Source organism: Moschus berezovskii, chromosome 20, assembly GCF_049115385.1.
Source record: "Moschus berezovskii isolate FMDL1 chromosome 20, NW_MosBer_1.0, whole genome shotgun sequence".
NCBI lineage: Eukaryota > Metazoa > Chordata > Mammalia > Artiodactyla > Moschidae > Moschus > Moschus berezovskii.
Window position 1 is genome coordinate 50,990,385 of NC_142479.1, and position 17,297 is coordinate 51,007,681.

The window sequence follows — 17,297 nt, forward strand, 5'->3', positions numbered from 1 at the left end:
TTCGCATTTCAGGATGTCTGGCTCTACGTAAGTGATCACACCATCATGGTTATCCAGGTCATTAAGATCTTTCTTATATCGTTCTTCTGTGTATTCTTGCCACCTCTTCTTAATCTCCTGCTTCTGTTAGTTCCATATTGTTTCTGTCCTTTTATTATGCCCATCTTTGCATGAAATGTTCCCTTGGTATCTCTAATATTTCAATAACCTCTAGTCTTTCCCATTCTATTGCTTTCCTCTATTTCTTTGCATTGTTCACTAAGGAAGGCTTTCTTATCTCTCCTTGCTATTCTCTGGAACTCTGCATTTAGATGGGCATATATTTCCCTTTCTTCTTTGCCTTCTTTGCCTTTTGCTTCTCTTCTTCTCTCAGCTACTTGTAAGGCCTCTTCAGACAATCATTTTGCCTTTTTGCATTTCCTTTTCGTGTGGATTGCTTCGATCACCACCTCCTGTAAAACGTTACAAACCGCTGTCCATATTTATTTAGGCACTCTATCAGATCTAATCCTTTGAATCTATTTGTCCCTTCTATTGGGGAAGGGACATACCTGAATAGCCTAGTGGTTTTCCCTACTTTCTTCAATTTAAATCTGAATTTTGCAATAAGTATACAGTACTAAGTAAGCCTGTTATTCCAGGTAGCTCTTGACTTCCTATTTTTGCATTCTAGTCCCCTATGATGAAAAGGACATCTTTTTTGGTGTTCACTCTAGAAGGTTCTGTAGGTCTTCATAGAACTGTTCAATTTCAGCTCTTCAGCATTAGTGGTTGGGACATAGACTTGGATTACTGTGATATTGAATGGTTTGCCTTGGAAACAAACTGAGATCATGCTGTCATTTTTGAGATTGCAACCAAGTACTGCATTTCAGACTCTTTTTTTGACTATGAGGGCTACTCCATTTCTTCCAAGGCATTCTTTCCCACAGTAGTAGACACAGTGGTCATCTGAATTAAAATAATCCATTTCCATTCATTTTAGTTCTCTGATTCCTAAAATATAGATTAGTGCGATCACTCTCAAAAGCCCAATGACATTTTTTACAGAAACTTAAAAACCCACCCAAAAATTCATAGAGAATCTCAAAGAATCCTAGAGAGCCAAAACAATCTTGAAAAAAAGAACAAATATGGAAGTCTCACATTTCCTGATAATAAAGCTATATGTCTGACTTTGCAACCCCCACAAACTGTAGCCCCCCAGGCTTCTCTGTCCATGCAATTCTCCAGGCAAAAATACTGGAGTGGATTGATACTCCCTTCTCCAGAGGTCTCCTGCATCACAGGCAGATTCTTTGCCATTTGAGCTACAAGGAAGTCCCTAATAAAGCTACCGTTAACGCCAAAAAGTGTGGTACTGGCATTAAGACAAACATATAGACCAATGGAATAGAATGGATAGCCCAGAAATAAACTCTTCCACGTTCGGTCAAACGATTTTCAACAAGAGTGCTGAGACCATTCATTCAATGGGGAAAGTTCAGTTCAGTGGCTCAGTTGTGTCCGACTCTTTGCGACCCCATGAACCGCACCATGCCAGGTATCCCTGTCCATCACCAACTCCTGGAGTCCACCCAAACCCATGTCCGTTGTGTCGGTGATGCCATCCAACCATCTCATCCTCTGTCATCCCCTTCTCCTCCTGCCTTTAATCTTTCCCAGCATCAGGGTCTTTTCAAATGAGTCAGCTCTTTGCATCAGGTGGCCAAAGTATTGTAGTTTCAGCTTCAACATCAGTCCTTCCAGTGAACACCCAGGACTGATCTCCTTTAGGATGGACTGGTTGGATCTCAGGGTAGTCTTCAAAAAACTGTATTTGAGAAACTGGATATCCATATGTAAATGAATGAAGTTATATCCTTTACACCATATACAAAAATGAGTCAAAATGTGGGAATTAATGCTATAAAATGGACCTAAATGTGGAACTTACACTATAAAACTCTTAGAAGAAAATAAAAAAGTTTCATGACATTGGATTTGGCAATAATTTCAAAAGCACAGGCAGCAAAAGGAAAAATAGACAAATTAGATATCATCAAAATTTAATGTATATTCTTCATGAATGGGAAACTTCTGTGCATCAAAGGACACAGAGAATTCCAGTGGCTAGGACTGCTGAAAGCCAGGTTCAATCCCTGGTCGGGGAACTAAGATCCCAAAAGCCATGCAGTGGGGAAAAAAAAAAAAGACACAATCAACCAAGCGAAAAGCCAACCTACAGAATGAGAGAAAGTATCTGCATAATAAATCTGACAAGAGGTTAATATCCAGAGTATATGAAGAACTCCTAAACTCTACAACAAACAATCCAATTCGAAATGGCAAAGAACTTAAACAGACATTTCTCCAAGATATACAACTGGCCAATAAGTGAATGAAAAGATATTTAGTATGACTAATCATTAAGGAAATACAAGTCAAAACCATAATGAGATACCACTTCAGACCTATTAGGATGGTTATTACCAAAAAAAAGAAAATAATACATGCTAGCAAAGGTATGGAATAATTGGAACCCTTGTGTACTATCAGTGGGAATGAAAAATGGTACAGCCTGTACAGAAAACAGTATGGCAAAAAAAGTAAAAACAGAATCAGCATATGATCAAGCCATTTGTTTTGGGGTATATATCCAAAAGAATTAAAACAGAGTCTCAAAGAGATATTTATACACTTATGTTCATAGCAGCATTATATACAATAGGTAAAAGGTGGAGACAAACCAAGTGTCTACTGATAAAGTATACAGACTACATTTATTTCCTTTAAAATGAAACATGCAGCAACATGGATGAACCTTAAAGACGTTACTGAAGTAAGTTGGTCATGAAATGACAAATGTTGGAAGATTCCACTTATATAAAGTACCTAGAGTAGTCAAATTAATAGACAGAAAGTATAATCGTAGTTGCCAGAGGCTAAAGGATAGGGGAAATGGGGTGTTATTATTCAATGTGCACTGAGTTTTGGCTTTGCGAGACAGAGTCGTGGAGATGGATAGTAGGGACAATTATTCTACAAGATAAATGTGTACCAATGAACTCTACATTTATAAATGGTTTAAACGATAAATTTTGTTTTGTGAATTTTACCATGATTTAAAAAAAAAGATGACCTAGATGTATTCTGTCTGCAGAAGAAAAAGAAGAAAATTCCTCTCTAGAACGAGTTAAAAATCTGCTGAGAGAAACTAAGGAAGATCGAAATAAAGGGAGAAATGTATATTCTTCATGAATGGTAAACCTCAATATTACTCTCCCCAATGGAGTCAATGAAATTCCTATAACAACATCAATAGGCTTTTCATCAGAAATTGATGAGCAGATTTTAAAATGAAAATTAAAGGGACTAAAATAATTTTTAAAAAGAACAAGTATGGAGCCCTCACACTACCTGATTTCAAGACTCCAAATACAACAGAAAGAGTCTAGAAATTCAAGGGGAAAAGAATAACCTCTATAATAAATGGTGTAAAAAAGAGTAGACACCCATATATCAATAACTAATCAATTAATTAAAAATAGAACCTTTACCCTTATCTCACTACATAAACAAAAATTTTAACTCAAAATGGATCAAAAGATCTAAATGTAAAAGTTAAAGTTATAAAACTTCTAGAAGATAATCACAATCTCCTTGAATTCTGCAACATCTTAAGGAAGTCATAAAAAAAAGCCATATACTGTAAAAGAAAAGTTCAATAAACTGGAATCCTTTGAAATTTAAAACTTATGCTCTTCAAAAAATAAAAAGGCAAATCACAGAACTTTCCTGGTGGTAGAGTGGATAAGAATCCTCCTGTCAATGCAGGGTACACGAGTTCAATCCCTGGTCCGGGAAGATTTCACATGCCATAGAGCAACTAAGCCACAACTTCTGAAACCTGCACACTCTATGGCCTGCGAGCCACAACTAATGAGCCCCTGTGCTGCAACTACTGAAGCCCATGAGCCTGGAGGCTGGGCTCTGCAACAAGAGAAGCCATCACAATGAGAGACCCGTGCACCGCAACTAGAGAATAGTCCCTGATCTTTGCAACCAGATAAAGCTACACATAGCAACAAAGACCTAGTGCAGCCATAAATAAATAAACAAATATTTTTTTAAAAAAGACAAGCCAGACTGGGAGAGTATGCAAAACATATATCCACCAAAGACTTAAACCTGGAATACATGAAAACTCTTAAAATTCACTTAGAAGATAAACAACTTCCTCCAGTTGGCAAAGGTATGAATAGACACTTCATCAAGGGAAGATAATACAAATGGCAAGTAAGGACTTTACATCAATAGCCATTAGGGAAATATAAATTAAAACCACAAATAAGACACCACTACACAACCACTGGAATAGCTAAAATTGAAAAGATGTAATATAACAAATGTTAGTAAGTATATGGAGCAACTGGAACTCTCACATAGCTGATGGGAATATAAAATGGTACAAAGGCACAGACTGCTTTTACATTTTAAAAATAACAACCTTTTAGGTTGGAAATAAAATCACCAAGAGGATTTCTGATATCTGGTCACGCATGTAAAGACCTCAGAACTTGACATCCCATCCTAAGAGCACAAGTAAAAAGCTGGAGAAACTGAAGATCAACAGTTCTCCTCAGATCCATCAGAGAAGTGAGGACAAAGGGTAAACCATTGCTGAAAAATTGGAGACAGGCAAATACAGAAAATCACAACTTATCAGTGCAGAAAACCAAAAGAAAAAATCACCTCTGGCAACCAGTGCTGAGGTAGGAAAATCTGAACTGTAACTGATGAAGTGCTGGAGGCTCAGTGTGAACAAGTTTGAGAGTTTAAAATTCCAGGAAGACCTCGTCATAGAGGGACCTTTACGCCTTTGTGAGTCTTACCTCTAGGAGCTATACAAGGTCCTAAAAGTGAGTATCAGGGAAAAATCCCCTCAAGTTTCTGGCAAGGGGAGGGGAAAAGAAACCATTCTGAAATATGCTGGCATACTCTGGTTCTTCTTAACAAAACCTGCTCTCGGGAGAAACTGTTTTTACCAGAACTGAACCTGCTAGGGTTTTATCACAGAACTGTGGTGCTGGAGAAGACCCTTGAGAGTCCCTTGGACTGCAAGGAGATCCAACCAGTCCATTCTAAAGGAGATCAATCCTGGGTGTTCATTGGAAGGACTTATGCTAAAGGTGAAACTCCAATACTTTGGCCACCTCATGCGACGAGTTGACTCACTGGAAAAGACTCTGATGCTGGGAGCGATTGGGGGTAGGAGACGGGGACGACAGAGAATGAGGTGGCTGGATGGCATCACCAACTCGATGGACATGAGTTTGAGTGAACTCCGGGAGTTGGTGATGGACAGGGAGGCCTGGCGTGCTGTGGTTCATGGGGTCGCTAAGAGTTGGACACGACTGAGCGACTGAACTGAACTGAACCTAAGGGAAATGCCCAACTCCAGCAACTGAACAACAATAACAGTAACATCTAATGATGGATTACACAAGCAGGGAGACGGAAGTTCTAAAGAAATAAAAATAAATGCTAGAGATCAAAAACACTAACAGAAATAAATGTCTTTGGTGGGCTCACAATTAGACACAGCTGAGAAACGAATCTCTGAGCTTGAGCATAAGAGACTAGAAACTTCCAAAACTGAGAAGTAAAGACAAAAAAAAGAAAAAAGCAAAAACAAAACAGAACAAAATATCCAAGAACTGTGAGAAAAGTACAAAAGGCATTAAGTACATACAAAAGGAATACCAGAAGGACAAGAAAAGGAAACAGAAGCAGGGGCTTCCCTGGTCCAATGGTTAAGAATCTACCTTCCAATGCAGGAGACATGGGTTAAGCCCTGGTCAGAAAAGGGGCAACTAAGCTCGAGCGACACAACAAAGAGCCCTCACGCTGTAAGGAAAGATCCTGCATGCGACAACGAAGACCTGATGCAGCCAAATAAACAAGCATTTTTCAGAAAAGGAACAGTATTTACAGCAACAAAGAGTAAGAATTTCTCTAAATTAATGTCAGAAACCAAACCACGGATCCAGGAAACTAAGATAAGACCAAGAGAATAATGGGGAGGTGGCAGGGGGTGGAAAGAAGAGGGGAAAAGAAAAACGAACTACACTTAGCCATATCAGAGTCAAAAGTTAGAAAAGCAAAGCTAGAGGAAAAAAAAAAATCTTGAAAGATGCTAGAGGGAAAAAATACCTTAATAGAGAACCAAAGATAAGAATTACATTCGACTTCTCAGAAATTATACTAGCTAGAAAAGAACAGAATGAAATCTTTAAAGTGTTGAGAGAGAAAAACTACTAACCTAAAATCCTGTACCTTTCAAAATCATCCTTCAAACTGTAGGAAAATCTTTCAATCTTTCTGTGAATCTAAACTGCTCTAAAAAAAAAAAAGTCTTTTTAAGTGAAGAGAAATAGACTTTTTCAAACAAAACTTGAGGGAATCTGTTGCCAGTACACATGCTTTCCAAGAAATGTTAAAAGTTCTTTAAAGAGAAGGAAAATTACGTAAGCCAGAAACTCAGATTTACATAAGAAAGGAAGAGCATCAAAGAATGAATAAATGAGAGTAAAATAACAATGTTTCTCTTATTCCTAATTCATCTAAAAGATAATAGTTTGTTCAAAATACTAATGGCAGCAATGTATTTGACTATGTTGGCTTCTGTGTGGAAGTGTATGCATAAGTAAAATGAATGACATCAATGATACAAGGAATGGGAAAGAAGCATTAGGAACATATTATTATAAGGTACTCACAATACCTGTGAAATATTATCTTTTTATTTGAAAGTGAACTAGATTAGAAGTAAATATGTACTGCAAACTCTAAGGCAATCACTAAAAAAAAATTTTTAAGTATAATTGATATGCTAAAAAAAGAGAGAAAGTGGCATCATATAAAATGTTCAATTAAAACCATAAAAAGGCAGGACTTCTGTAGTGGTCAATGGTTAAGAATCCACCTGCCAGTGCAAGGGAGATGGGCTTGATCCATTTTCTACAATCTCTTACAGAAGACAGAGGCAGAGGGAATATTTCCAAACTCATTCTATGAGACTAGTCATTACCTCAATATCAAAACTAAACAAAGACATTACAAGAATATTATAGACCAATATCTCTTATAGACACAGATGCAAAAATCCTCAACAAAATATTAGTGGATAAAATTCAACAATGTGTATGTATGGCTGTATCCTTTCACTGTTCACCTGAAACTACCGTAATATTGTTAATTAGCTATACGCCAATACAAAATTTAATGTTTGAAAAAAAATTATAAAAATAATTATGTACCATAACCAACTGGAATTTAACCCAGTATGCAAGGCTGTTTCAATGTTTAAAAATCAATTAATGTACTCCAACACAGTTAGGCTAAAGAAGAAAAACCACATAACCAAATGAATAGATGCACAAAAAACATTTGACAAAATACAACACCCTTTCATGATAAAAACACTCAACAACTAGAAATGAAGATGAACATCTTTAACTTGATAAGGAATATCTACAAAAACCGTACAGCTAACACCATAGTTAATGAGAAACTGAGTCTTCCAGCTAAGATGAAGAACGAGCAAGGATGGCTCCTCTCACCTCTGCTTTTCAAAATCATACTGGAAGCTCTAGCTAATACAATAAGACAAGAAAAGGAAAAATTATACATACTGGAAAGGTAGAAATAAAATTATCTTTGTTCACAAATGATATGGTCATGTAGAAAATTCAAAGGAATCAACAAAAAACTCTTGCAACTAATAAACCATTAAAGCAAGGATGCAGGATACAAGGTTAACATACTAAAGTCAACTGCTTTCCCATATACCAGCAATGAATAAGTAGTATCTGAAATTTTTTTAAAAGTATAATTTACATTAGCACCCCACAAAATGAAATACTTAGGTATAAATCTAACAAACTACGTCCAAGATTCATACAAAAAAAACTACAGAACTCTGATGAAAGATACCCAAGGAGTAAAAGAAGAAAAAGATATTCCATGTTCATGGATAAGACAACCCAATATTGTCAAGCTATCTGTTCTTCCCAACCTGAACTACAGACTCAATACCAATTCCAGTCAAAATCCTAGAAGGTTATTTTGTTGGTATTTTTAAATTGACTCTAGAGTTTACATGGAGAAGCAAACAATCCAGAACGTCCAACTCAATACAGAAGGAGAAGAACAAAGTCAGAGGATGACACTACCCAACTTCATTCAAGACTTAATAAAGATGATGTGGCATTGGAGAAATAAGAGAAAAACAGATAAATGAAAAAGGACAGCCTAGAAATAGACCCACATAAATACAGTCAAGTAATCTTGACAAAGGAGCAAAAGTAATGCAGTGGATGTATCTTTTCAATATATGGTGCTGGAAACTGAACACCCAAATGCAAAAATAATAGTAAGAATAATAATCCAGGCAGACCTTACCCGTTTTATAAAAAATTAACTCAAAATAGATTAAATTCCTAAGGAAACTCTTAAAGAGATGGGAATACCAGACCACCTTACCTACCTCCTGATAAACCTGTATGCAGGTCAAGAAGCAACAGTTAGAACCGGATATGGAACAACAGACTGGTTCCAAATTGGGAAAGGAGTATGTCAAGGCTGTCTTTGTCACTCTGCTTATTTAACTTATATTCAGAGTTCATAATGTGAAATGCCAGGCTGGATGAAGCACAAGCTGGAATCAAGATTGCTGGGAGAAACAGCAGTAACCTCAGACATGCAGATGACACCACCCTTACGGCAGAAAGCAAAGAGGAACTAAAGAGCTTCTTGATGAAGGTGAAAGAGGAGAGTGAAAAAGCTGGCTTAAAACTCGACACTCTAAAAAATAAGATCATGGCAACCAGTCCCATCACTTCATGGCAAATAGATGGGGCAACAATGGAAAAAGTGACAGACTTTATTTTCTCAGGCTCCAAAATCACTGCAGATGATGACTGCAGCCATGAAATTAAAAGACGCTTACTCCTTGGAAGAAAAGTTATGACCAACCTAGACAGTATATTAAAAAGCAGAGATATTACTTTGTCAAAAAAGATCCGTCTAGTCAAAGCTATGGTTTTTCCAGTAGTTATGTATGGATGTGAGTGTGGGACCATAAAGAAGGCTGAACGCCGAAGAATCTATGCTTTTGAACTGTGGTGTAATCCTAAAGGAAATCTGTCCTGAATATTCATTAGAAGGACTGATGCTGAAGCTGAGGTTCCAATACTTTGGCCACCTGATTAGAAAATCTGACTCATCAGAAGAGACCCTGATGCTGTGAGGGATTGGGGGCAGGAGGAGAAAGGGATGACAGATGACGAGATGGTTGGATGGCATCACTGACTCAATGGACATGAGTTTGAGCAAGTTCCAGATGGTGAAGGACAGGGAAGCGTGGCGTGCTGCAGTCCATGGTGTTGCAAAGAGTTGGACATGACTAAGGGACTGATCAATGACCAAAGTGTAAAATACAAAGCTATAAAATTCTTGGAAGATAACATACAAGAAAATTTAACTGACCTTGGGTATGGTGAAGACTTTTCACATACAATACCACCAAAGACACAATCCATGAAAGAAGTAAATAATCTGGACTTCATTAAAATTAAAAGCTTCAGGGACTTTCCTGGTGGTCCAGTGGTTAAGAATCTCCCTTCCAATGTAGGGGACACAGGTCTAATCCTGAGTCCAGGAACTAAGATCCCACATGCTGCAGGGCAACTAAGCCTGTGGACCACAACTATAGAGCCTGCACCCTAGAGCCTGTGTACCACAAACCAACTAGAGAAGCCTACATGCTGCAACAAAGAACCTGTGCACCACAAATAGGACCCTATGCAGCCAAATAAATGTACAAACAATCCTTAAAACTCAACAATAAGAAAAAGAACAATCCAGCTAATATTGTTCTATTGTTCTTTTTCCAACTAATATTGTGCCAGGCTTTCCAGGTGGCTCAGTAGTAAAGAATCCACCTGCCAAAGCAGGAGATGGAAGAGACACAGGATTCAATCCCTGGGTTGGGAAGATCACCTGGAAAAGGAAATGGCAACCCACTCCAGTGTTCTTGCCTGGAAAATTCCATAGATAGAGGAGCCTGGCAGGCTCTAGTCCATGGGGCTGCAAAGTGTCGGACAAGACTGAGCACTCATGAATGCACCTCATGTTGCGCAAAAGACCTGGACATACCCATCAAAGAAGATATTTTGATGGCAAGAAATCATTATGGTCCTGCAAATTAAATAATGCCACACCACTACACACCTATAGAATAGCCAAAATCCAAAACACAACAACAAATGCTGGAGAGTATGAGGAGCAACAGGAACTCTCATTCATTGCTGGTTGGAATCCAAGATGATAGGATTTGGAGGACATTTTGGCAATTTCTGACAAAACTAAACACACTCTAATCATAGGAACCAGCAATCATTCTCCTTTGTATCTAGTGAAAGGAGTTCAAATCTTATGTACTCTACAGAACCTTTATTCATAACTGTCAAAACTTGGAAGCAACCAAGAAGACCTTCAGCAGGTAAATGGATAAATAAACTTTTATGTACAGACAAGGGAACAGTACTCAGAGATAGAAAGGAGCTACCAAATGAAAAGACATGGAAAAATGCATATTTACATGAAAAAGCCAATCTTAACAGGCGACATACTGTATGACTCCAACTAATGACAAACTGGCAAAGACAAAACTATGGCAAAAAGATTAGTGGTTGCCAGGGAGAAAGATGAGTAAATAGGCAGAGCACAGGAAGATTTTTAGAGTAGTGAAAAGATTCTGTACAATACTATAATGGCAGATACACGTCATTACATATTTGTCAAAACCCATGGAATGTGTAACAGCAAGAGTGAACTCTATAGACTATGGACTTTAGGTGAGAATGACATCAATGTAGGCTCATTTACTGTAACAAACGTACCACTCCGGTTTGGGATGTTGATAGTGGGAGAGCCTGTACATGTCAGTACAAGAGAAATCTCTGTACTTCCTCATCAATTTTGCACTAAATTTAAAGCTCTAAAAACTAAAGCTTTTTAATTTAAAAAATAAAATCAGCTCTTTTCTCTTCTCCGCCATCCTATGTGCGGTTGAGTTCTCTCCTCACCATGTCTTCTCATAAGACTTTCAGGATCAAGCGATTCCTGGCCAAGAAACAAAAGCAGAATCGTCCCATTCCTCAATGAATTCGAATGAAAACTGGCAATAAAATCAGGTACAACTCCAAGAGAAGACACTGGAGAAGAACCAAGCTGGGTCTATAAGCAGCCACACATAAAAAGTGGCACACATGTTAAGACCACTTTTTTAAGCAGCCAAATCACAGTGAGAACATCACTACTGTAATGCTTGGCTCCTGATGTTTCTTATTTCCTCACTATCAGTCCGAGACTCAGTAATAAATATGAAACGTTGGAACTGTTATTGTATTAAAAATAAATATATAAAATAAACATTTAATTCTGAAAACAAGCTGACCTGATAGTTACCAGAGAACTGGGAAAATATTTGGTTCCTTAATGTAGCCTGGACACTATGGCAAGCTTATGCAATAATTTATCTATTCTTCAGAAGAGTAACAGCACATAATAGACCTTATATTCAAAATTTCCAAAACTTGGGTGCTCCTTGGCTATCCAGTGGCTAGGGTTTGGCACTTTCACTGCCACAAGCCCGGGTTCAATCCTGGTTCGGAAAATAAGATCCCATAAGTAGAGTGGTGCAGTCCAAAAAAAACAATAGTAAATAAACAAGTGGCGGCAGTTTAGTCACTAAGTCAGGTCCAACTCTTGTGACCCCATGGACAGTCTCCTCTGCCCATGGGATTCTCCAGGCAAGAATACTGGAGTAGGTTGCCATTTCCTTCTCCAGGGGATCTTCCCAACCCAGGAATTGAACCCAGGTCTCCTGCATTGCAGGCAGATTCTTTACCAACTGAGGAAAGTCCCCAAATAAATAAAAGACAAAATAAAAACAAGTTCTCAAAAATAATGCCATTTCAGTGTTCAAAAACTCTAAAAGCTACCTAAAAAAAGATGTTATGCTATATTTTGAATTTTTTAAAAGTACATACCACCGGAACTCATATCACAAACTAAAACTATTTGCTTAATATATTTAATAGTAATGGCGTATTACCCGTAATTTATATCAGCTTCAATTAAGAACCAAGAAGAATCTCACAAGGGATTTTCCTCTTTTTAATGATACATCTATGCTCAAGTCTTATCTTCATGTCCAAGTGATAAAGAATATGCATAACACACCACAGTTCCCTGAAATCCCTCTCCAGAGGTTGCAATATCAACAGCATTCTGGCCCACAAAAATGTTCTGTTTGGCCAGAAAAGGTGTTTAAAATGTTAGTATATTTATGTGAGATATAGACTCTTCGGTTCAGCCTCTGCCCCAATTTCTTATTTTCCTACATCCAGCCCAATTCATTCAAGTTTATTGAATGAATTGGTTTTAGGCCCTACCCTATACTGTTATTAGTATAACTAAAGTTATATTCAGATTTCTTTAAAAATTTTCATATGAATCATGGTATCATATTTTAGTACATTTGTACTGGAAAGGGATATATTCCCTTCTTTCACTCTTCCTGATTTGAGAGCTAGCACTTAATTAGTCACATATGTATTTTCAGAACAATGCCATAAACAACTCTATCACAAAGAGAAAGTGCTATATTAATATTAATGTTTTTACTAATCCACACGTAATTGTATGCAAGAATAAAGATTACTAATAGTTGGATAAAAGCTTAAGATCAAATGTGAAGAACCTTCTTGTTTTTGAATAGTTTTACTCAAAATTAATATTTGGCAATATTTCCGTTTGTTTTATCCTTTCATGAAATACACATGCACATATGTGTCATTCTGAAATACATAATCCTACTTCAAGAATAAATGTGTTAAAATTTACATGCTTTATATGACTAAACCAAAGTGATGCTGGTGGATCTGAAACTATATACTAGAACTTTGCATGATATATTATGTAACCAACAGAGAAGCTTTTTCTTACATAGCTAATTCTACAAACACATACCTGACAGAGTATACTAAGGGAAAAGTTGGTACAAAACTTTCAAGTGATCATTCTCATGTGGTTATGCCCAAGCCATCAACTATTAATGATAAATTAAAAGACTATTTACCTGTCAGGACCTGAGTTCAGGCACTCAAAAGTTTCGTATTTCTCTTGCAGAAGCTGATGACAATACTAATCCCTGCACTGTGTAGGGAGGTGCATTCCTTGCACTGGCTTAAGTGCTAATGATTTCACCAACCCTTGAAGTGCAGAACAGTAAAAAAACAGTTTTCAGCCGTTTTTCTTACTGATTTCTCATTTTAAAAATTACAAAGTAAGATTTCAAATAGGTTTTAAAATAAATTATTTCTGTTTAAAAGGCAGTGCCTTAGTTTAAAAAGACACGCCAATAGATCTATCTGGATTACTGCACATATTACAAGATGGCCTTTTTCATCAATTAAAAATTTACACACAGAAGCAACAATTTCATGCCTTCAAATAATTTTCTGAGTTTACCTTAAAGCACCAAGATTTTGGCTACAGATACGTAGAGCAGTCTTCCAGAAGGCAATCATAAATATTAATAGGTACTGGATGAGATCAGCTGGGTTAAAAAATCCTATCTCTCCTATTGACTCATTTATTACCCTGCCACCAGCTTACAGCCCTGGAAGAAGCTGACAGTCAAGTTCACAACCACTAGTTTCTAAAGAAACAGTGCTATACTCTCCCAATAAGATAAAAATCAAGAAATGCTTCCATATCTAAGGGCAAAATTAAGCTATGTATATATCTAGAAGGCCAAATCTATCTGTTTCTGTCTCCTTAAAGTATCAAATTAATGTAACTTCCGATTCTGTTATACTCTAAAATTAAGTGGGTTTACACATGACTCCTGGGGTCGCAAAGAGTCGGACACGACTGAGCGACTGAACTGAACAGGTTTTTCCTACTGCTATAGGATGAGTTGAGAAATGTACCTTAGTACTGAAGGTACTAGTACTTACTAGTTCTGAAGAAAATATTTTATGTATCTAAAAACATTTCATGTTTTATATGAATCTCTCTCCAAATCCTACTGCCTATGAATTTCCATTAAGAATACTAACACTGCTTCCTTAAGATTCAGATCTTTATGCATTTGGCACATGCAGTTACACATATTCAAACATTCAAATTCTCTGAATTCTTTTCCTGCCACTTTAGTAGAGGAGGATAAAAACAAACCTGAGCTAAAACTATGCCCACTGGAGGATACACATTTATGTTGCTAGTTCTACCTAGCTAAACTTAACAACATTTTGAAACTCTATAATGAATTTAAACGCTCTCTACCTACAACAAAGAAAGCCTGCCTTGATATGCTTACCTAAGGTGCTTCCATTTTTCCTCAGTTAAAGAAATTAAATAATCTTTTTCATTTACCGAAGATTTTTTTTTTTAAGTTGCCACTCAAAGTCCATTTGAAGGATCTGTTCCTCTAACTTAAAATGGCAGCAGTTGACCTCATTTACAATCAACTGAACTTAAGTACTTCTTGGCAATAATATGCTCAACTGCTACATATCTTATCTTTCTATGACAAGATAATTTAAGAAAAATTGGGGAGACACATATAGCCAGGCCTTAAAATGTTACTTGTATGCTTATTTTCAGTATACTGTGAAAAAGGGAAATAGCAATACAGAATGTAAATCAAAAGGTCAAATTTCTAACAATGTATATCAAAAGAGAAGATTTTCTAAGAGGAAAAGCCTGAGTAGCAAAGACTAATCAATAGGACATTTTAACAGGGAATGTCAAGTCAAAAGTAAAAGGCAATTCAGATCCAAAACTGATGTGAGTTCATGCCAAACTTGGTAACTTTTTCAAAAGTAGTTTATGTGGGAATAAGAATTCAGGCAGAAATGGATTATTCAGTTTAATTCTTATTGTAATTACAAGATCTAAAATATTTCTTTGTTAAAGATGCTGAGTTCCCACACATTCTATGCTATGCTTCTTTCCAACATTTTCTTCCTCTATAACTAACTCCATCATTTAATTTCTAACCTTCACATTAGATCTCATAAAGCAAATATTTTCTCCCAATTATGAGTAACACTATCTCAATTTTAATCTATTGTTTAAGAGAATAAAAAAAATTTTAAGAAACTCACATATAAACTAGTCTGCTTGAGAAACTTTTCATGTTCAAAGTATTTAATTTTTCAAAATAACTCTTCAGATCTATGTGAATGGTATTATCTTTATTTCACACTCATGAAAATGTGATCTGCCTAGGGTCACAAAATAACTTAATGTTTGAAGTAGAAGTAAAATTATGACATTTTCTTTATTTCATATTATTCAAATATCTCCTATGACCATTAAAGAATTTTCCTATTTCAAATGTAACAAACACTGATATCTTAATCTGAAGTGTATGTATTAAACACACACATACACCAAAGCACACACAAAAGTACATATTATACACAAACATGGAGACAGCAAACTAAAAGGGAAAACAGCGCTTACCTTCATCTCCTTCTGGTACATATGAAGCTGTAATAATGTCAATATCAGCACAATTCATCACAATCTGATTGGTTGCCTGCCTCACCTAAGATGGAAAAAAAAAAAGTCAGCAGTGTCAGAAATAGCCTAGATTATTAATATGTACATCTTCATTTTGGCCTAATATATGTCATAGGCAATTTTTTAAAAAATCCAGACATGACTAAAACCTAAACTAAGTAATTATGCAACAATGGTAGAAATAAACGGCTAGTTCTAAATATCCAAAGCAATTCACATTTTTGTGGTAATATTCAAAGCAATAATAAATACTTCGGTATTTCAGAGAATTCAAATATCTGACCAATGAGCTAAATAAAAGCCTTTTTTCCCCCCACTTAAATCTTGATTTAAAACAACTTAAATTTTTTAATTTCAAAAAATTTTAATTAGGAAACCTTTCTTATATGTTGCAAATAATTATGTATCTCAACCTGCACATCATACCCATCATGAGTGTACACTCTTTTTGTAAAAATAGAGGAAGAAATCTGGTATCGTAAACTATGTCAAAACTTCATAAAACACTCTTTAAAATTTTTCTTTTCCCAAAGAAACATCTTGAATGTAACAGACACTAATGACTCACCACCAAGATTAAATAAACTTTTACGGCTTTGTCGTATTTGACTTAGATCCAAGAAAGTAAAAGATAGGTATAAAGAATGCCCCTTCCTCTCTTCCTCATTCCTTAGAGATAACCACTATCCTAAGCTAATGTCCCAGGGACAGGGGAGCCTGGTGGTCTGCCGTCATGGGTTTGCACAGAGTCGGATACGACTGAAGCGACTTAGCAGCAGCAGCAAGCTAATGTATATGTTTAGTACTTTTCTTACATATATAAAGAACAGCAAACAATGTTTTTAATCTTATGCAATTATTTATTATTGCTTTGAATCTTATACAAATGATATCAAAGTGTGTGTAACCTTTGCACTGTATTCCATTGTTTAAATGAGAATTTTTCTGATCACTAGTAACAACAGTTACCTCTTTTGTTTCTTCTCTATCTCTCTCCCCAACTTCTACAACCACCCTCCACCTCCCCTCCTCCCTCCCTCCCGCTCTCATTTTCTTTCTTTTTTGGCCCTTAAGTTTTCCCTCTGCAACTTATTCATAACCCCTACTCATTTTCCAATTTGGTTGTAACCTTGTTTTTATATAATTGTTGCATTAAACAAAACCTCAAAATTCATTTGCAGACATTTGAACTGTCTAAATCTAAAAAAACAAAAATACAGATGTCCTAAATCACAAACAAATGCCCACAGAGGCCAATGAAACAGGTGATTACAGTAGACCAGGTGAAGGCTATGCATAAAGGAAAGTTATGTGCAAATGACGGAGGAAGTATACATTTCTTGGAGCCAATCAATTATTGCTAAATACGGAAAAAAAAAAATGTTGCCAGATCTTTCAATTTTAAAAAGCCACAAATACAAATTTCATGTGCAATCTCCCAATTTTTAATTAATGACAATTAATTCAGATTTTTCAAAAATACTGTGTAGATGAAACAAAACCAACTGTAGTCAACAGTGCCTTGAAGTCACTGAACAGACCACAACACTAGGTAAAGAAACAGAGTAATATAAAGTCTGTATGAAAAACCTACCTAAGAGTAATTATTTTATTAGGAACCAATACATACATATGATTAATATTAAATTAAA

The 17,297-nt window shown here is 36.2% G+C and overlaps 1 protein-coding gene and 1 pseudogene across 3 annotated transcripts in view; one reads left to right on the plus strand and one right to left on the minus strand.

The window, feature by feature from the left end:
• The window catches only part of NPEPPS (aminopeptidase puromycin sensitive), a 107,276-nt gene that overhangs the window by 83,319 nt on the left and 6,660 nt on the right, over positions 1–17,297 (minus strand). For all 3 annotated transcript variants that reach the window (XM_055407693.2, XM_055407692.2, XM_055407691.2), the window contains exon 2: positions 15,586–15,670. In XM_055407693.2, the coding sequence (XP_055263668.2) occupies positions 15,586–15,670 (85 nt within the window). The remainder of the gene's footprint in view (positions 1–15,585; positions 15,671–17,297) is intronic.
• LOC148774730 (large ribosomal subunit protein eL39 pseudogene) lies at positions 11,134–11,451 on the plus strand (annotated as a pseudogene).